The 22510-nt window shown below is 43.4% G+C and overlaps 1 protein-coding gene across 1 annotated transcript in view; it reads right to left on the bottom strand.

Moving 5' to 3' along the window:
- Positions 1 to 22510, bottom strand: part of LOC149301496 (uncharacterized) — a 303670-nt gene that overhangs the window by 225257 nt on the left and 55903 nt on the right. The window contains exon 4 of the mRNA XM_089484296.1: positions 18943 to 19564. Within this exon, the coding sequence (XP_089340422.1) occupies positions 18943 to 19564 (622 nt within the window). The remainder of the gene's footprint in view (positions 1 to 18942; positions 19565 to 22510) is intronic.

Below are 22510 nucleotides of genomic sequence, written 5' to 3'. Positions count from 1 at the left end.
GTTTCCCCCCAATAACACCCTGCCCCCAAAAGGAAAGGAGACCCTAAAGGGGGGGTGTTTCTGATCTCTCTTTCCTTCCTTCGTTCTTCATTAATTTATAATTAATTTTTAAAATGCCCCATTTGGCTCCAAGGATGGAAATTCCCCTGCAATGGCTCCAGGCAAAAAGACGGCGTTGTTGCCGGATGCTCTAGGTTTCCTTAAGCGGCGCGTCTTGTCTCTCCACTTATGGTATGCCGCTTACGGCTTTGTTCGTGAGGCATTTCTGAGTGTCCAGGAGACTAGGAGCGGTTTGGATGCAGTTTAGAAGTGGTTTAGTCGGCATTAGGCAGAAACCCTTGAAGTCTTTGTGTAATGACTGGGCTCCAGTCAATGGAGGTCTTCTTCGGGCAGTAAAGGGAGGTCTATGCAAATGCAGAATGACATCACTGCTACGGAAGGCTCTCTTGACCAATCAGAGAGCAAGATGAAGGTTCTTCTGGAAGCTTCCGTGAGAAAGAGATATAAGGCCTGAGAGACCAAGAGACAGTTGGGGGAATTGTGTCGGTTGGAGATCGAGAGAGAGAGAGTTAAAGAGCGGATCGTGGAAGTTAGTCTCAGAATTGGACGCTTAGGTTTATTTAATAGCTTATATGAATTGAATTCTTAATATCTTGTAGGATTATATTATACTTAAATTTTGTTATCTATAATGAATACCTCCTTGGGGTATCTACTACTCGAAGCTCCTTTTACACGTGTTTTGGCTCGGTTGATGCTTGGGAAGATCAGTAAAGAAGTAGAAATAAGGTTCCTTAACTGGTCCCAGTGTAGGTTAAGGGAAGTCCTTTTATAATTCACTGGATGATGGTAGCAGGATTTAAGGACTTTAAGGGTCTGCTGTGCTAAGAGCCATAATGTCTAAAAGTCTAAATAACAATTTGTAATCCACTCTGAAAGCCTTTTGGCTGAAGAGAGAGGGGTATAAAAATATTATTATTATTATTATTATTATTATTATTATTATTATTACAGGGCCGCAGTTTGGCTGCTTGGACCACCGGAGATCATCACAGTGAGTCAGTTGGAAAAGTCCATCTCACTCCAGAAAACAAAGGTACTTGAGGAGTTTGCACTCTACGTCTTTCTGTAATAATAGCTACAAAACTGATAATAGCATTTGGGACATTTAGTCTTTTAAAAACAAATAATGCATATTTAAATGCTGCTTTAAAACCTCTTTCCATCTGCCAGCTTTGTGCTGGTTTTGGGGGGAAATGAGAAAGTGTTGGGAGGGAGAGACTGCCAACAGAATTAGGAGATGCATTGCAGGCTATGGACAGTCTGCAGCCAAGAAAGGTCCAAAACACACGGCAGCAATAGTCCATTTTGAGAGGGCTTTAACTGCTCTGTCCCAGTGCTAGGGAATCCTGGGAACTGGAGTTTAATGTGGCACCAGAGCTCTCTGACAGAGAAGGCTCGATGTCTCACAAAACTACATTTCCCAGAATTCCTTAGCACTGAGCCAGGGCAGTTAAAGCAGTCTCAGATTGGATTATTGCTGCAGTGTGTTTTGGACTTAGTTGACCCTTGGCAAGTCACACACTCTCAGCCTCAGAGGATGGCAATGGCAACCCCTCTCTGAAGAAACCTGCCAAGGAAACCCCATGATAAGTTTGCCTTAGGGTCGCCACCAAGTTGGAAACGACTTGAAGACACACATGAAGAACAGAAAAAAGTCTGCACTTATTTCTCAGGTTGTACATGGGAATGGGAGGCAGTGTGGTGCAGTGGTTTGAGTTTTGGGTTACAACTCTGGAGGCCAGGGTCTGTAACAGAAATTTCAGGAAACTTAAATTTCTAGGATTGGCAGAGCAATAGGATTGGCAAAAGGACCTAGTAATTGAAAATCCATAAGTTTATTTCCAGTTGTCGACAAAGGAAAACAATGAACTCAGTGGAATTCAAGTTCCAAAAGCTGAGACCCCGAACAAGACAAAATGGCTCTTTTTATATTATTCAAGACAAAGAAGCTTCTTCTATACACCTGATTGGCTAATTACAATTTAAACATACAGAATTCTTACAATCAGAACAGAAATACATGCATACATTAAAACTGCATCATCACTCCTTACCCCCTCCTGTAGGAATTCAGTGGCTTTCCTCCTAACCTTGCTCCTGAATGTCAACTATGTGTCCTTATCTCAGTAGTTTATGTTATGTCTTTTTACTGGTGCCAGCTTCCATCCAGGTCAAGATGCACTCCTTATTCCTTTGCTCTAGTTTTTCTAAACTCCAAGCCTTTATTTCAAAAACCATCTCTCTGGCTGACAAAGGTGACTCCATCTTTCTATAGCTTTTTATTTCAACAAGGAATATTTCCACCACATTCCCCCCTTTTGATGTTTCATCAATATTCATATTGCATGATACTATCAACTATTAACTATGTTTATATGACACTCTAAACTCAGAACAAAACAAACCTGTCTAGCAGTTACCAAAATATTAATATTCTTACCATCACCAGGCAATAACATCTTCCAGTCGGTCCAATTTCAGAAAGACAGTGTATAGCATTAGTCAAACACACATATTCTCATTGCTTTTAACCCTTTGACACTTTTGTTGGATCTGATTCTCTGGAGTTTACTCTTGACACCAAGTCAAGTGCCCCAATCCTCCATGAAACCAGCTGGGTCTCTTGGGCAAGAAGTCACACTCTCTCAGCCTCAGGGAAGGCAATGGCAAACCTCCTCTGAACAACTCTTGCCAAGAAAACCCCAGGAGAGGCTCCCCAGAAGTCGGCAATGACACCACAAAAACCCACAAAGCCTCAAGAAAGAGACAGCGTGGTTTAGTGGCTGGAGCATTGGACTATGACCCTGGAGACCAGGGTTCGACTGCACTCTTGGCCACGGAAACCCACTGAGTGACCTTAGGCAAGTCACACTCTCTCAGCCTCAGAGGGAGGCACTTGCAAAACCACTTTTGGACAAATCTTGCCAAGAAAAGCCTGCGAAGGGCTTCCCTTACAGTCGCCATAAGTCAGAAACAACTTCAAGGCACACAACGACAACAAGAGCAGTAACACCACTAACACAAGGCAGCTCGGAAGAAAGAAAGAAAGATAGAAAGAAAGAAGATGTGGGAGTTGTAGTCCTCGGTTCAGAGGGCAGGACCAGTGTTGCTAACAATCCTCGAAAATATTTCCCGGCATGTTTTACCAAAATCCACGGAATCCCCCCCCCCCCAAATATTACACGGAATATTCAGTCAAAATCCCTGTAACGTTCCCGTAATGTTAATAATAATAATCATAATAATAAATGGATGTATTTATATATTTATTAATATGGCGGATCTTTTGCAAATAAACGTAACCCTAATTGAATAAAAATAATTGTAACTTATTTCAACTCTCAAAATTACCATTGGACCAAACAAAGAATCTTTCAGTCCTTCTAATACCTTTAAGATACTTATTTGGACATGAAGGGGGGCCAGGAAGATTTATGCCAAATAGAAACGTATTCGGCTGCAACCACACTGCATAAATAATCCAGTTTGACACCCCTTTAGCTGCCCTGGCTCAGTGCTAGGGAGCCCTGGGAATTGTAGTTTTGTGAGACATTGAGCCTTCTCTATCAGAAAGAGGTCTGGTGCCACAACAAACTACAATTCCCAGGATTCCCTAGCACAGAGCCAAGGCAGTTAAAGCGGTCTCAAACTGGATTATTTCTGCAGTGTGTTTTGGACCTTTGTTATTATAAATGCTCAAGATCCAATCCATACTGCAGAAATAATCCAGTTTGAGACTGCTTTAACTGCCCTGGCTCAGTGCTAGGGAACCCTGGGAATTGTAGTTTTCTGAGAAAGAGCTCTGGTGCCACAATAAACTACAATTCCCATGCATATGAGGAAGTACGCTTAAGTCTAGGAAAGCTCATGCTGGCAACTTTTCTACAAGATCTATCTCTCTATCATCATCACCATTATTATTATCATTATTAAATCCTAATGCAGCTGAAGAAGTGGACTTAAATTGGCAACACTGATGTACTGTAGACTCTTTCTCTGGGGCTGTGATCTCTAAGTGTGGAGGCAATTCCCTTGTCAAACCAGGGGATCCTGGGAATTGTAGTTTGTTGTGACATGTATGTGTATATATGTGTGTGTGTGTTGTGTGTATATATATATATGTGTGTGTGTGTTGTGTATATAAGAGCCTTGTCTCTCGCACGTCTGCCCTGGCTGAGCTTTTCCTGAGGGCGGGGGGGGGGGGGGCAGACGACCACTCTCCTCTCTCTGATTGCCTGAAAACTCTTAGTGTGACTCCCAACAGGACTGGTTGCTCTGTAGCCTCGCTCTCAGAGTCAGGGCCACTGGTGCCAATTTCGGGGGTTTGTTTTTTTTCAGGGCTGGAGCTGAAATGTGCAAAAGTCCCTGAATCTCCACAGAATAGAGCCAGGCACAGAAATCACACGGAAAGCACTCAGAAATCCCAATTTCCGTGTGAAAGTCACAAAATTGGCAACAGTGTACCTCTGTTCAACTGAGGCTTCAGAGAAGGTTTTGGAACATTCTCCACACTCACAAACAGCACACAAAATGGCCATTGGAACACAAAATGGCCTCCAAAACACAAAATGGCCACCGGAAAACAAAATGGCTGACAGAACACAAAAAGGCTGTCTCTGCCTGAGTGCTTGGCAGTTGACATTTGAGGCCTTCAGGGGAGAGAGAGACTGAGGGAAGGAGGTCCTGGAGGGAAGGGGCCTTGGGAGATATAGGGCTTTCCTGAGATATTTGGGGTTGCTTCCTAACAAAGGGGTTTCTGGACCCATAAAGGATTTGGGGCAAACTGGTTCTGAAAGGCAGTAGCAGCCTTTTCTCTTGCCAATGGGATTTACAGTGTATTTGCTTGACTGGATCTCCCAGCATCCACATGGCCAGAAAGAGGAGGGGTCCTGCCCTGCATTTCATGGGTCTTAGGCTCTGGGAACGTGTGCCTTTGGCCAGCGTCCGTGTGGCTGGGGCTCCAGAGTCCCTCCTGCCTTGTTCCATATTAACGGCAGGAGGAGCCTGTGAGGGTGGGGCAGGGGGCAGGGCCTTCCAGCTCCTCTGCCCCCATTGGCCAGACTGAAGAAGGGGAGGAGCTTCTGCTTCTCTATTTAGCTCTCTGCGCGGAAGAGAGAGTGAGGAGTAGAGAGTGAGAAGGGGTTAGAGAGAGACAAGGAGGAAGGAGAGGGGCAAGGCTTGGAAGCAGTAGGCTTCACTGCTGTGCTGAGGCCTCCAACTGCCAAGCGCTGAGGTGGAGGTGGCCATTCTGTGTTCCAACAGCCATTTTGTGTTCTGGTGGCCATTTTGTGCTGCTTGTGACTGTGGGGAATAATGTTCCAGAACCTTCAGTATCTCTTTCTTCTCCTGAGGCTCCAGAGTCAAAAAAGGAGGTCTGGACACTAAATGTCCGGAGGTCTTCTTTCCTCCAGTTTCTTCCACAAAGGAGGAATTGAGGGTTGTTTCTCTTCTCTCCCTTCCTTTGGAAGCCATCTTGGTTCTTTCCACACCTGCAGAAAATACAAAGTGTTTTTATGTGCACACATTTATGAAATCTTTCACGGACCACCGAAAATACAATTCAACAGCACTAAGGGCAAATCAAACCTGAACCTTCCCTAAAATTCAAAATAAATCCATTGGAAAGCAGGATATTAATTATTGATATTATTATTATTATTATTACTATTATTAGTCTTGCCTCCAAACCCTCAGAGAGAGAATATTGTGAATACTGAAAGACTAAGACAGTTCACTGGGCCTTTCGGGGCGTAGAGACCAGCATCCTTAGCTGGCATGAGGGCAAAGATGGCGTCTACACAGCGCACTCCCTGACTCTTCCCGCATGCCGGTGTGATCCTGCACATTGCACCACATCACAGGTGACGTCCCAGCATTCCTCTGGTGCTACATTCAGATGACGCAGTGCCAAAGGAGTGGAGAAAAGCCACACCATTGGTGGATATGGCATTTTCCCCTGGCGCAGAAAGGAGCTCCTTTTTGCACAACAGAAAGGCCACATCAGGGCCACGGTGTAACCTTATCATAGTGCAAAAAGGAGCTGCAAAAAGCAGTGTGTTTGCCGTGACCCTGATCTGGCACTAAAAGGGGCGGCCTGTACATCCCCTTAATTTCCAGAAAATGGGGCTAGGATTGGAGTCCTAGGGTTGGCCCCAGCCTTCATCACTCCGAAAGATTTCAATAGAAGTAAATCATGTGTCTGATTTTAATGGGTCTATTTTTTTCTTGCAATAATCTACCTAAAATCATAATGTATAGATAGACAGCAATAACAACAACAACAACCCAATAACAACAACCATAGCAACTGCAATATTTAAATGTCTATATTTAATGTTTCCCATTGCCTTCCCCTAAGGCTGAGAGAGTGTGACCCAGAGAGTTTCTATGATGTAGTTGGGATTCAAACCCTGATCTCCAGAGTCGTAGTTCCACTATGCTCAAACCACTAGGCCACACTGGCTCCTACAAAATGGACATTGTTTCACTGGGCCATTGTATGTCATGGACTTAGCCCAGCTTCCTCATCCATGGAGGTCATTTTAGAAGCCCCCTTCTCCTCCTCCATTTCCAGGCCCAGGTCCTTCTGAATGCCCTCCAACTCTCCCAGTTTGGCAGGGACCCTCCCCTGGTTCATCCTCTGCCCTCCTACCTTTTTAGCTGCTCTTCAAAGGCCACAGTTTCCTCCTCCTCCTGCCATTTCTCCCCGTCTCTTGAGCTCACTGCCATTGCTGCAAACTGAGTCCAAAGGGCAAAAGGAGTCTGCCCTCCATGAAGACAGCCAAGGAGAAAGGAGAAGAGGGGCCCTTCAGAGGCTCAGGCAAAAGCAAACAGCTGCAGCCTCTCCTAGTTTGCCTCTCTTTCCTCAGAAAGAACCTTGCAATCTTGATCATATTCTGAGGTTCCTTGGTCCCAGCCTCCCTTTGATTCTCTTGGATCCCTCTCCAAAATCTCATGGCCCCACAGAGACTCCCAAGAGAGGAGAGGAGGCCTGGCAGCCGGAGAAGAGGGGAGGAGGAGGGGGGCTTCCTTGCTTCAAGCCCCCAAAGCTGCCTCCCTACAGAAGACCCTCCAGACCCCCATCCTTGGCTCCAAAATGGGGGCTCTTCCCTTCAGCCATCCGTCTCACAGAGGAACCAAATTTGGGGGTCCCCCATCGCCATCTTGAGGCACCCACCTTCCCTGTTCTGCCAAGGAAACCCAGAAGGAGCCCTTCTTCTTCCTAAGCAGCCAATGGTCAAAGCCACCAGCCTTCTAGAACCCTATTCAGGCTCCAAGCCAACCGCCAGCTTTTCCCAGAATTCCACGCTCTCCTTCCTCCCAGCGGAGGAGACCGGGAGACGGAGCAATGGGTGCAAACGACAGGAAAAGAGAGTTTATTGTCTTAAACTTGTAATTCCAGTTGTCCCTTTATGAGGGAGAATGGCATATTATTATTATTATTATTATTATTATTATCAACAAGAATTATGAGAATCAGTTTCTTGTTCCCAAAACCACAGAGCCTTGTGAAATCTGAAAGACTGTGTTTATCACACAGTGGTTTTTGCAGCTCTTTGCAGCTCAGATCCAAAGCCACTGCGGGTCCAATGATGCAAATTCACACGACAACGTGAGTGTTATCACAGGCGATTCCTTTCTATGGGGGCTCCGTCTGTGGGGCTATTGCAGTGATTCCAAAGTGACCCCTCATTTTGGTGAAATCGGTAACAAGCGAATGCACAGAAATCGCTCCCGATTCCACTCCGAATTGTTCTGGTGTGGAATACAGCTTTGCTTCTGCTCTGTTTCACCACCGCAAACCCCCCTGGTTGCAAATTTCCCATGATGCAGCGCTGCAAACCCCCCCCCCCCCCATTTCCTTCTGGTGGCCCTTTTGCTTTCAGGGCAACCGAGGGGGGGAATAGGCAGCCAATGGGAGCGGAGGAAGGTCCAGTTAAAGGGAAGGAGGACACGCCCCCTCAGGAATGGGAGCCAATGGGAAAATCACATTAGTCCCTATAGAACGATTTTATCAATAAAGAACATTCCTAATACAACGCCGCCCTCTTGTGGATACTCAGGGCACTGCAGGCTCTTTGGCTTCTTACCAACTTCTATCCTGGAGCGCCATCTGGTGGCCACTCTTGATAATTCACTAATAGCAGTTAACCAAATTAAACAGTATATAACACAAAAACATGAAACAAGCTAGAAAAGGAAACTGTTACATGGATTTGCAATTGGTTGACTGGCCAAACCGAAAGGGTGCTCAACAATGGCTCCTTTTCATCCTGGAGAGAAGTGACCAGTGGGGTGTCCAGTGGGGTTCTGTCCTGGGCCGAGCGCTATTCACCATCTTTATCAATGATTTGGTTGACAGAATTTGGGACATACTTATTAAATTTGCAGATGACACTAAATTAGGAGGAGTAGCTAATACGCTAGAGAACAGGATCAAAATTCAATATGACCTGAATAGACTAGAAAGCTGGGCCATAGCGAACAAAATGAAATTCCTTATGGAGATATGTAAGGTACTGCATTAAGGGCAGAAAAATGAAAGGCAGAGATGTAGGATGTGGACACCTGGATGAATGAAAGTACGTGTGAAAGTGATCTGGGAGTCCAAGGTAGACCACAAGTTGAACATGTGTTAAGAGTGCGCTGCGGCAGCTAACAAGGCCAATGCGATTTTAGGCTGCATCAATAGAAGTATAGTGTCTAGATCAAGGGAAGTAATAGTGCCACTCTATTCTGTTTTGGTCACCGGGAATATTATGGGCACCACAATTCAAAAAGAACATTGAGAAACTGGAGCATGTCCAAAGGAGGGCAACTAAAATGGTGAAGAGTTTGGAAACCAAATATCACAATGGGACAGTCTCATTGCTTCAGGCAAGGAGCATCAGCTGCCCTTGGTTCACCTCTGACATCTTCCTCCTCCGCATCTTTAACTTGGGCACCATCCACTGCATAAGGTCCTTTAATTCCTTTATGTCTTCTTCCATTCGATAAACGTCTTCCTGGGGTTCTTCTGTGCTGGGGCAGCTATGAAGGGACTCCCCCACTGCCAGGTCCCAGGCTGTCTCTCTGCCCCCCGACGGCCTTCCTTTCCCCACTCTGGGGCTAGAAACCTAAATCCTCCAGTGGTGGCCTGGATGGTGTGAGCTTCAGGAGGTTTCCCAGTCTTGGGCTTGGCCCTAGTTCCTCTGAAGAAGGCACCTGCTCCTCCACCACCGGACTCTCCAGAACCACCGGGTTCCCCAAGAACTCTTCTTGTTCCTGGGTCTCCATTGGAGCTAAAACTGTGAGACTTTGCAAACGGTGAGATCTGGAGTCAGTCCTGTGCTCAAAAAATAAAACCCATTTGAAACAAAAGAAGCTTTATTGATGAATCCAGGAAGAAACATCCATTAACACCTTTTTGCAAAGTCTGAAGTCCAAAGGACCTTGCTCAACCCCTCCCTAAGCCAGCCCCCAATTCCCAAGCTAAAGCAACACAAGCGGAGGTTGCATAGATACCAAGGTTGTGTATACTCCCCCTTCCCTTCCCCCAGACAGCCTCACCTTGAAGAGCGGTGTTCCCAAGCCAGCTTCCCTCCTCCTTGATAACCATCTCCAGCTGCAACCCCATCGATCTCTCCAAACGCCCTCCTTCATCTAAAAGCCACTCAATCTGTCCTTCTAATTTCCCACTACATGCTTTCTATAACCCATCACTCTACACTACCTCCTATGAACTACAACTATAACTCCTCTTTAATAACCAAATCCTAATATTTTTACTCTTTATGACAGAACCCTTATATACTGTTTCTGACACACAATGGACCAGTCCCAATCCTTCAGGTATACATCACCAGTCTGAAGTGACAATTCTCCCATCTCAGTCTTTCAGGCAAGGAGCATCAGCGTGAAGTCATAATGAGCCTGAGTTCAAATTGGGCCAGTCTGAATCCTTCAGGTGAAGTCACAATAGTACCATCTCAATTCTTCAGGCAAGGAACCTCAGGCTGAGATCACAATGGTTCAGTTTCAATCCTTCAGGAAAGAAGCATCAGCATGAGGTTGCAATGGGCCAGTCTCAATCCTTTGGGTAAAGAGGACCACCCTGAAGTCACAATTGTACCATCTCAATCCTTCATCCAAGGAGCATCAGACTGAAGTCACCATGGGACAGTCTCAATGTTTCAGGCAAGAAGCATCAGCCTGAGGTCGCAATGAGCCAGTCTCATTCAGGGAAGGAGCACCAGCCTGAAATCACAATATGTCATGAATACTTTTATTCATGCATTTATTCATTTGGGATTCTAGGTTTACTTTTAGATTAGAGTTAAGAGAGATGGGATTTATGGTGGGTTAAAATAATATGTTTTAATATGTGCATTAATAGAAGATACAGCGCGCCCGCGCCATACGCGGGTGCGCTTTACGCGGCTTGAGCATACGCTATCAAGCCGCGGGGCGCGCGCAGGGCAAAAGGGGTGGCACGTCCCATTCAATTGCATGGGCGCACGCGCCTGTTGCACCCCGCGCGCCACCGCGCCACCATGCACGAGCCCCATTCTTTACAATGGGGCTTGAGCATAGGCAGAATTTGCCTTACGCGGAGGGATCCGGAACGGATCCCCGCGTAAGGCGAGGGCCCACTGTACTAGAAAAAGGTAGAGAGATCATGGCTAAAGAATGTGATTGTTTGCTAGGATTGGAATGTGTGGGAATCATCCTTCTAACAGAGGCTTGAGTTTAAAAGACTGGTCTCTGTAAAAGGAGGGGGAACATAGAGAGTTATTGGTATTGTTATATTGTATTGTGTTGTTATGTGTTTATGCTTACTATATTTTTATACGGTATCATATTAGATTAGGATTGATGGGGTTTCATTATACATATATATATATATATATATATATATATAGTTAAGCCATAATGTTAATTAAAACTGTTGTGTGGCTGAGTTCTGTGGTCCAAGGAGATAGGTGCAGTGGTTGGGATAAGGCACATGAGAGCTTAATAGTTTTTAGAAACGCTGCCACAATCCCAGATGGGAGGACACTGCGCAGGGAAGTGCTATCCAATTAATTAGCTTTATTGGTTAATGGGGTGGCGTTAATTTATGGTTATAAAAGTGATATAACTAACACTTTCTTTCATTCCTGACAAAAAGTCACTTCTATTGCATGTATCTTCTTCTTCAATAAAAGCTGTTCCTTTTTCAAAGTAGTGCCTTTTGTGTTGCAAGAAGGGCTGCAATTAGGACCCTGACAGATATCTCTCTCCTCTTCCATTTCCCCTGCTATCCCAAAAGGGCTGGAGAGCATACCAAACCAGCCACAGACCCTTTCCCTGCTCTTGTGTAATGCCAGGTCAGTCAAAAATAAAACGCACATAGTCCATGATCTCCTACTGGATGAAGAGGCTGACCTGGCTTGTTTCACAGAGACCCGGCTGGGTGATGATAGCTCTGCCACCTGGGATCAGGCCTTACCAGCCGGGTTCTCTGTCAGTGAGCAGGTAAGAGGACGTCGCTTTGGTCCATGAAGACAATCTTGCTTTGGCCAGGATACCTATCTGTAAGATGGACCACATCGAATTTATTTACCTCAGCTTAAAGACTAGGGAAAGTCTAGGGATTGTGTTGGTTTACCGTCCGCCCCGTTCCTTAACAGACTCTCTAGCGGAGCTGACACAACTGGTCTTTGAGCTGCTGCTGGATTCGCCTAGGCTTTTAGTCCTGGGCGACCTCAACATCCCCCTCGATGCCCCTCCTCAGCATGCGCAGGGATTGCCAGGGCCTAGCTGCTGCTGCTTATTCCACTGGGGGCCTTTGTGGGAAAGGAAGGTATGCTCTGGGGGTTCAGTAGCCTCCCCTCCCTTCCTTCCTTCCTTCCTTCCTTCCTTCCTTCCTTCCTTCTTTTGAGGAGACCGCAATGGAGCCCAAGGTGCAGAGCTGGACTCAGGAGAGAAAGGCAGGAAAGGAAGGCTCTGCTTTGGAAATATAGCTGTCTCTGTGTATCCTGTATGTTTGTGTGTGTGTGTGTGTGTTTGCCTCTGCTGTTCTTATGGCTGGGAATGGAGCTGAGGACTGAGGAGAGAAGAAAGGGTCAGTTTTGTGCAAATGCAGAACTTCTGCACATCAAAGAGTCCAGTGTGTTGAAATAGCAAAGAACTTTATTGAGAACACAGAGAAATTCAGTGTTTAAGCCAGAACTGCCCACTCCAATCCAAACAATACATTAAAACCCCAAAACCTAAAACTCCACCCTCTTCCAAACCTAGCCCCCACCTCCAATTCTCACAGGTAACAAGGCCCCCTTTGCCATTCCCAGAAACTAACCCTTTCTGTCAATACCTGCCCCCAACTTTCTTCAGCCAACACCCCACACATTGCAAAAGCTATCATTCCCATAACTATTCTAGACATCTATAACAAATCCCAGCCCCCGAACTACCTAACCTATACCATGACCCACAATCTCCAGCCAAATTTACAACCCAAAGTAATTATGTATGCTATTAGCTATTAAAACCTTAAAATAACAAAATACAACTTTAGAACACAAACAGACATATCGACACACAAAGCTTACAAACAAAACCACAAGGGCCTTTTCTTAGCACCACTGGACTGAAAATATATTTTTTGTATTCATTATTGAGAAAAATAATGTTAATTCATTACTGGCATTTGTATGGCTTCTCTCCTGTGTGGACTCTCTGATGTGTCACTAAGTCTCCCTTCAAATAAAAACATTTCCCACAATGCTGGCATTTGTATGGCTTCTCTCCTGTGTGGATTCTCTGATGCTTGACAAGGACTGACTTGTAAGCAAATTTCCCCCCACAATGTGACTTCTTTCCTGTGTGGACTCTCCCATGACTGACAAGTTCTTCTGTAAACAAGGACAATGACAGACAAGACAATCTCAGCATTAAGAGAAGAAGATGTTACCCCACAATTTAGCCCCACGTTCACCCCTCCCTATTTCAGTTTAGATTAATAAAGTTGGTGTGAGAGACCTGAGCATGACCCTGTTCTGGATGCCCCCAAATCTATATAATGTTTGTATTCTTACTCATAGGATCTAGCAAAGAAGAGACTGAGGGAACTTTGATGAGGGAATCATTGGAAGCAGATAGACAAAGGACTGCTGAAAAACATATTCCATTAAACATGGTTTGCAGTAAACGCCTGCGGCTATGAGAGTGTCTCTCTGGTCCTTTTTCCAGGCAAAGCATTTTTCGAGGCAAAGCATTCTCTGAAGATGCCAGCCACAGATGCTGGCGAAACGTCAGAAAGAAACTCTGCCAGAACATGGCCACAGAGCCCAGAAAACCCACAAAAAACTGTGTATGCCGGCCATGAAAGCCTTCGACTTTACATATCATAAAAACATCACAAAGTATAAACATTCCAGTTACAGTAATCGCAGGGCAGTTATGCTGTTATATATAATTATATAATTATATATACACACTGATGTTGAACAGAACGTGGGCGGTGTATACATGTGCAGGTGCGTCCATGTGCATGCTTATGTACCCGCATATTTCTCCATGCGTTTGCTTAAGTTTAAATTGTACGCAAGTAGAAGAGTATATATAAATGTGTGTGTGTGTGTATATACGTGTGTGTGTGTGTGTGTGTGTGTATATATAATCCAACATATATGTGTACATGTGCTTGCATCTCTCTCTCTCTCTCTCTCTCTGTATATATATATATATATATGTGTGTGTGTGTGTGTGTGTGTATATAATCCAACATATATGTGTACATGTGCTTGCATCTCTCTCTCTCTCTCTCTCTCTCTGTGTGCGTATATATATATGTGTGTGTGTGTGTGTGTGTGTTTAAATACGTGCGCATACACATGCACATGTTCAGACAGGTATCTATGGATATGTATAGGTGTATCTATGGATGTTGTATGCAAGATCTATAGACTTGAAACATTATATGGGCATGGACAGGGGGAGCGTGTCCCTGTTAGTGCTCTTGGACATCTCAGCGGCCTTCGATACCATCGACCATGGTATCCTTCTGGGATGCCTGAGGGAGTTGGGAATTGGGGGCACTGCTTTGCAGTGGTTCCGTTCCTACCTCTCGGGCAGATCCCAGATGGTGGAGCTGGGGGACTGTTGCTCCGATAGGAAGGCCCTGACATCTGGGGTCCCTCAGGGAGCGATTTTGTCCCCTATGCTATTCAACATTTACATGAAGCCGCTGGGAGAGATCATCCGGAGACATGGGGCGCGGTGTTATCAGTACGCTGATGACACCCAGATAATTTTCTCTATGTCTCCGACTGATGCAGTAACTAAGGATGGCATCTCTCCTCTAGATGCCTGCTTGGCGTCAGTAATGGGCTGGATGAGGGAGAACAAACTCAGTGTGAATCCAGGGAAAACGGAAGTACTGGTGATAGGTTCCCCGGTTTCTGGTGGTGAGATCTGTCACCCGGCCCTGAACGGGGTCACGCTCCCCCTGAAGGACTCGGTGCGCAGCTTGGGAGTACTCCTTGATTCGTCGCTCCAGCTGACTTCTCAGGTGGATGCGACGGTCAGGAGTGCCTGTTATCAGCTTCGGCTGATACGCCAGCTGCGTCCCTACCTGGACCGAAAGGACCTAGAATCTGTTGTACATGCTTTGGTAACCTCTCGATTGGATTTCTGCAACGCGCTCTACATGGGGCAACCCTTGTACCAAACTCGGAAGCTGCAATTGGTGCAGAACATGGCAGCCAGATTGGTCGCTGGTAGCTCCAGGTCGGACCATATAACACCTATTTTAAAAGACCTTCACTGGCTGCCTATTCGCTTCCGAGCTCAATACAAGGTGTTGGTTTTGACCTATAAAGCCCTAAATGGATTGGGCCCAGGGTACTTGGAGGACCGCCTCTCCCCATATAATCCACCCCGCACACTCAGAACATCCGGGACTAAATTGTTGGAGGTCCCTAGGTCTAACCTTACACGGACCTCACAGAGGGCTTTTACTACTGCTGCCCCTTTACTTTGGAATAAGCTCCCTGCAGAGCTTCGCTCCGCCGCCTCATTAGCTGTCTTTAAAAAACAGCTGAAAACATATCTATTCCGGCTGGCCTTCCCACCTTAATTTGTTTGTCTATTCTTCCTGCCCCTTCTTTCCCTTGTGACCCTGGATCGATGGAACTTTTTTGCATTTTTCTTCTGCCCCTGATATGTGTATTTTCTTATTTTACTGTTTCCTGTTCCTGTTTTTTGTAGTAATGGTTTTAACTGTTATATTGAATTTTTAATCTTGTACTGTAATGTTTTTATAAATTTTGTAAGCCGCCCTGATCATTTCCATGGAAGGGCGGGGTAGAAATAAAATTTATTATTAAAATATATATATATATATATATATATATATATATACACACACACACACACACACACACACACACACACATATATATATAGGTTCATAAAGGTATAAGTCTGAGTGGTCTTAGATAGAGATGCCTCCACATATATACATATATGAATATGCACAAACACACATGCACACATCCATCTGTTGTTGTCCATTGTTCTGGTCCGTTGTTCCAGGTGATGCTGGAGAAGAGGCCCTGCCTCCAGCGGAACCAGAGGCTGCAGGCGATGAGGAGAGGGACTCCTTGCCCAATGCATCGCTCACCTGGAGGGCCAGCACCAGGAAGGTCACAAAGGCCCCATTCCCACTCCCTCATTTGCCCTGGATAGAACTGGGCAGATCCGGGTGCCCCATAACGAATCTCCCCAGAAACAAGTTCCTACTACCCTTGACCTCAATCAGGGTAATCTACCCCCTGAACTTGACCCAATCATGACCGGGGCTGAGTTCATATTTGTCGGCAACAGGGAAGAGCTGGTTGTTTTCAAAAGGAAAGGGTCCATAGTCCGCTTTCAGAAAAAACGCACTAAGGGGGATTTGCCCTGGATCTCTTGTGCAAGCCCCTGACAGAGTTGTGTTAAAATTGGTGTGAGTGTGAACTTCCAACTTTTAAACCGGTTTGGGAACCAGGGTAAAATGTAGTCTGAATGGCCTTATATTTAAGGGTGAAGGAAGCAAGAAACAACAAGCAAAGTCTAAACACTTCCTTTTACCATTGCAGCGTTGGAGCGTTTCGCCACCCTTGAACTGTCAATCACTCAACTGCAGCAAGGCCAGGAGCAGCAAAGAATGTGGCTATACAACTCCGTGTGTGGCGTTTCCAACAACAACGATGTGGGTCTTCCTTTTTTATTTTCAAAAATGTTTATTACACTGAGATATTCCCATGATAGTATTTAAATTACCAAATATCGACCAGATATTAACTATTAATTTAACGGAATGTTATCACCCTTTTCTTCAAATGTTTTAAGACAACTCCATTCCATTTCTAAATCTTCTTTTGGTTTCCCTCTTAGTAAAGCAGATACTACATCCATATTTCTAGCTTCATATTTCTTAATCAACCAATCTTCGATAGAAGGATTAATTGTAGATTTCCAAACTTGAACAAATAAGATCCTTGCACATGAGACCATATATAAAACAATTCTATTGTATTTTACTGACTTTATGTTGTGTGTCATGTTCAGTAAAAATAAATTGGGTTCAAAGGGAATATTTATATCCAGAATGTTTTGGATGCTTCCATGAATCCTTTGCCAGAATCCTTTAGCTTTAATGCATGTCCACCAATATGAAAGAAGCTTCCCTCGGGTTCCCCGCATTTCCAGCACTTAGTATTACCAGTTTTGTATATCTGGTGGGTTTCTGGGGGGTTAGATACCACCTGTATAACATTTTGATATAATTTCATTTATAGTTTTGGCACATAGTGAATTTATTTGTTCCTTTCGAAGATTTTCCCCATTCCTCTATACTTGAATAGTTTATAATATTTGGATATGTGTTTACCTTTTTTGTCATCATAATTTTATCTATTTCATTGTTATCCATCGTTAACCCAGGAGCTTTATTGTCTGCCTTAAAACGACTGTTTAATTGGTTCTATAAAAACCAATCCTTCATGTTTCCTCTTTCATTAAGTTCTTCCATAGATTTCATATTGTATTTTCCTTCTGGTGTTTTGTTTATTAAATCTCCATATCTTAGCCATGGAGTATCTTTGTCCTTTGTTCTATTGTAATAGGCTTCTTGCAATTACACCCAAAATAGATGTCTCATTTTATACCATACTTTAAGCAATGATCTTCTTATAACATGTTTAAAAGTATTATTATCTTTTGATTTTGTATACCACATATATGCATGCATACAAAGATTCAGGTTAGCTTTTTCTATATTCAATAAAGTCTTGTTTTCTAATTTGAATCATTCTTCTAGTCATTTGAGACAAGCTGCATAATAATACAGCTTAAAGTTTGGTAAGTTACATCCCCCCTTGAAGCAAAGATCATTTACTAAGGCAACCATAACAGTTTCGACTCCGTATCCCATCCTGAGGCCAGTTTGAAATGGGTCCAGATAATCTGTTTCATCCAAGACCGCTTGGAGATGAAGAGCAACTGCCCTCAAAATTATGTTGGTTAGAAATGGAAGATGGGAGACCGGTCTGTAATTGTTCATGTCCAAGGGATCTAGGGAAGACTTTTCCATAAACGGCCGTAGCACCGCTTCTTTTAAGCATGATGGAAAATAGCCCTAACTAAGAGATGCATCTATGATATATCTCAGGTGATATAAAAAGGGCAAGGGTCGGGAGGGCAAGTTCTCCTCTTCACACTTACAAGGAGCTTGTCCACATCCTCAGTACTCAGATTCAAATTGATCCAGTATGATCTTACTCAGGGACACCTCACTTACAGCCTCCACAATAATGCTGACGTCCAATTTGGCTCTTATCTGAGAGATATTATCTGTGAAATAGTCATTTAAAGTATCATAGTGAGCTGTGGAAGGCTCTAATAATGGGTTCCAGGAGGAAGGTGCCTAATCAGGTCCCAGATCTCCACCCCCCCGACTTCAGCAGTCCCTTTATACTTCTCTTTCCTTGGCACTTTCATTCCTTTCAGATGCCCCAAAGACCCCTTCTCAGCATGCGCAGGGATCGTAAGGCCTTTGCTGCTGCCGCTGCTTATTCCGCTGGCGGCCTTTGGAAGAAGGGAAGGACTATGGCCTTTTTTCCTTCCTTCCTTCCGGAATGGAGCCCAAGCTGTAAAGCTCGACTCAGGAGGGAAAGGCTGGGAAGTCTCTGCTTTGTACATATAGTTCTTTCTCTCTGAGTATATATGTGTGTTTGCCTATGTTTTTATGTCTGGGAATGGAGCTGAGGGCTGAGGAGAGAAGAAAGGGTACATTTTGTGCAAATGCAGAATTTCTGTACAGCAATGAGTCCAGTGTGTTGAAAAAACAAAAACTTTATTTCAAACACATAATCAGAAATTCAGTGTTTAAGTCAGAGCTGCCGTCCCCAAAGCAAACATTAAAACCCCAACACCTAAAACATCACACTCGTCCAAACCTGGCCCCCACCTCCAATTCCCACAGTCTATGTCCCACAGATAACAAGGCCCCCTTTGCCATTCCCACAAACTAGCCCTTTCTGTTAATACCTGTCCCCAACTTTCTTCAGCCAACATCGAACAAATTCCAAATGCTATCATTCCCATAACTATTCTAACCAGCTATAGCCAATCCCATCCCTCTGTTTAACTAACCTATTCCACCACCATGATCCCCACTCAAATTTATAAACGAAAGCAATAATCTATAATAAAGGCAATTAAAACCTCAAAATAACAAAATATAATTGAAAAACATAAACAGGCATATGGACACACAAACCTAACACACGAAATCACAAGGGCTTTTTCTTATCACCACAAGATATAAAATATATTCTTTGTTTTGCTTCTTGATAAATATAATGTTAGTTCATTTCTGGAATTTGTGTGGCTTCTCTCCTGTGTGGACTCTCTGATGTCTCACTAGGTATGACTTGGAAGAAAAACATTTCCCACAATGCTGGCATTTGTGTGGCTTCTCTCCTGTGTGGACTCTCTGATGATTCACTAGGTTTGACTTCTGAGAAAAACATTTCCCACAACGCTGGCATTTGTATGGCTTCTCTCCTGTGTGGACTCTCTCATGTGCCAATAGGTCTGACTTCCAAGAAAAACATTTCCCGCAATGCTGGCATTTGTTTGGGTTCTCTCCTGTGTGGACTCTCTGATGTGCCAATAGGTATGACTTCTGAGAAAAACATTTCCCACAATGCTGGCATTTGTATGGCTTCTCTCCTGTGTGGACTCTCTTATGTGCCAATAGGTGTGACTTCTGAGAAAAACATTTCCCACAATGTTGGCATTTGTATGGCTTCTCTCCTGAGTGGACTCTCTGATGTCTCACTAGGTGTGCCTTTGAAGAAAAACATTTCCCACAATGCTGGCATTTGCATGGCTTCTCTCCTGTGTGGACTCTCTCGTGAGTGACAAATTCTTCTGTAAAGGAGGACAATGACAGACAAGACTGAATGTCAGTGTTAAGAGAGGAAAGGGTTACGCCAAGATTTAGCCCCACGTTTATCCCTCCCTATTTGAGATTAAATTAATAATGTTGGTGTGAGTGAACTGAGCATGACCCTGTTCTGGATGCCCCAAATCCATATAATGACTGTATCCTTCCTCAGAGCTACCAAAGAAGAAATTGAAGGGGAACTGTCATGAGGAAATCAGTAGAAGCAGATAGTCAGGCATTTGAAAAATATTCCAATATATATATGTAAAAATACTTTGATTGAAAAGTGGCATGATTTCCTGTGAGACTGCCATAGAGTCTTGAGTCAGAGCACATGAAATGATGCAAGCTAACTGCAGATGATGCTTCATGCTGTGTGGCACCAGGAGATGACTCACAACCAATACAGTATACAGCTCACATGTGGATTGATGTGGGTTGGAGTTGTGTGTACAAGAGATTGTGAAGTTGATGAAAGTCAGAGAGGAGAGCTGGTACATATTTGTTTTCTATTGCAACTCAAGCTAAAGAACCTCCAAGGACTTGGAGGAAATCAACTGGGTCTGTGAGTTATTTTTAAGTGTGGAAAGTGGTTAATGCATTGCCAATGACTATATCTGGAGATTTGCTACTGTACTCTGCTATGTTATTATTGAACTCTGTGTGGGCAGGAAGGAAAGCCAGAATCAATTGGACAATATTAACGGACAGCAAAGAAAGAGGAGGATTAGGGATGCCAAATTTGAAATTATATTTTTATGCATGTTGCTTGGAATGGATAACAAAATGGGTGGAATTAAAGGATGAGCAATTATTAGATTTAGAGGGATTTAATCTAAGATACGGGTGGCACGCCTACATATGGTGGAATAAAGTTGAACTAAACAAGGAATTCAAAGAGCATATTGTAAGGAAAGCATTATATAAAGTATGGACAAAATACAAGGAAAAATATTATACAAAGTTACCAGAGTGGGCTTCTTCTCATGAAGCAATATTAAAGAAGGGCAGAATTGAGGGAAGAGATTGGCTAAAATATAAAGATTATGTAAAGATAATAGAGGGGAAAATTACAAAGAAATCTAGGGAAGAAATGCTAAAAGAGGGAATTAAAATAGATTGGTATTTATATTACCAATTAACGGAAAAATATAAAGCAGACAGAAAAAATGTAGGTATAACGTTAAAGAAGACAGAATTGGATGTAATATGGATGGATAAGGATAAGAAAAAAATAACAAATTTCTATAATCAAATTTTGAGGCTTGAATTGGAACAAGAACAAATTAAGCATTGTATGATTGTATGGGCACAGAACATAGGGAAGAACATACAGTACGAGGCGTAGAAAAGAGCTTGGGGACAGGATTTAAAATTTACATTGTGTATGGACCTAAAAGAAAATTTCTACAAAATGATGTACAGATGGTATATGACACCGAATAGATTAGCGAAAGTATATAAAAAAGATAGAGGGAAATGTTGGAAATGTGAACGAATTACGGGAAGGTTTTTTCATATGTGGTGGAGTTGTCCTCTGATAAAAAAATTCTGGAGAGAAGTACACAATTGGAATTCCCTCTGGTCCCGGAGCTCTGTCTTTTAAACATAGTAGAAAACAAGGATTTAAGATCAAAATTGAAACCATTATTATATTTAATCACTGCTGCCAGAATAACAATTGCCAAAGTCTGGAGAAATAAGGAAGTGCCGAAAGTGGAGGATTGGTTAGGAAAGTGTCTAGAAATCATAGAAATGGATACCATAACTTTGAAATTAAAAGATGAAACGCAAGAAGAAGATAATTTAATTTGGCTGAGAATAAGAGAATTGTTTCAAAAGGGAAAGGTTAAATAAGGTAATAAGGAGTGAAGGGAAATCATGTTAGATAGGTGATACCATTGCTGTGTAGAATTATTGATATAGAGTCAATTATTGTATAAACTTAGGATTTAAGCAAAATAGAATGAAAGACGATGAGATAAGGAACTAAGGATGATAGATCTTTGAGAAATAGAGATTTTATAGCTAATAAATAAGCAGTAAGTGAAATAGAAAGTGAGGGGGTGGGGTGGGGGAGGGGAGGGTTAAGAAATATTGGAATAAGAATTTGGAAATGTTTTGGTACTGCCCTTTTTATTTTATTTTTTATTTTTTTCCTAGTTCATTATAAATTTATTAAATTTTAGTACAAACTTTAGTACTGCCCTTTTTATGTTGTAAATAATTTCAATAAAGATTAAAAAAATTATTGAACTCTGAGAGTGTCGCCTTCAGACTGTGCTACACATTGGCTTTGAATGGGACCAGAATTCAGAGCCAAGAAGGACCTAAGAGCCGGTGTGACAATCCTTTTTGGCTGAAGTATTTCCACCAAGCACCCATTTAATTTAATTCAGTTTCAGACAATTCTTTTCCCACCCAGGAAACATCCTAAAGCAATTTACACCTTTTTGAATGCTCGGTTTCTGCCCCCAAGCAACAATTTCAGTATAAATATCAACCCCAACTGGCTGTTCTTCAGCATCAGTCCATTTGCAGACAGACACTCTGTTGGTTTACATTGCTAAACACCTCACTACACTCACCAGCCTCATTTGCTATAGCAGTTACTGACTTCTCTCCCCATTCTGGACCCTCAGCAATTGGAATCAAGATCCATCTAGGTAACGTATTACCATTAGCAAAGCCTTACACAATTACCACTCCCACCTTTGTTACCTAGTTCTTGCATGTGGTGCGTGAACACCTATATGTGTATATCTGTTTGTGCGTGCATGTATTTTGCTTTTCCCCTAAATAAAACACAAAAACCTATCTGAAATGCCTCTGGAGTTCTGTGTGCTTCTGGGCCTGGTATAGTTGGGATGACTCCCGAGGTCACTGTTGCCTCAATCTCTCCTTTGAGCTAAGTATGAAATTCCCCTAAAAGCATAGCACTTGTGGGTGTCCTCCCCAGACTCCAGCATTTCGAGTGACAAAGGGCCT

This window comes from Sceloporus occidentalis, unplaced genomic scaffold (genome assembly GCF_023333645.1).
Source record: "Sceloporus occidentalis isolate IW3139 unplaced genomic scaffold, rSceOcc1.0.p SCAF_21, whole genome shotgun sequence".
Taxonomy (NCBI): Eukaryota; Metazoa; Chordata; class Lepidosauria; order Squamata; family Phrynosomatidae; genus Sceloporus; species Sceloporus occidentalis.
The sequence above is the reverse complement of the archived record's forward strand: the minus strand, read 5'-3'. Positions and strand labels throughout refer to the sequence as shown.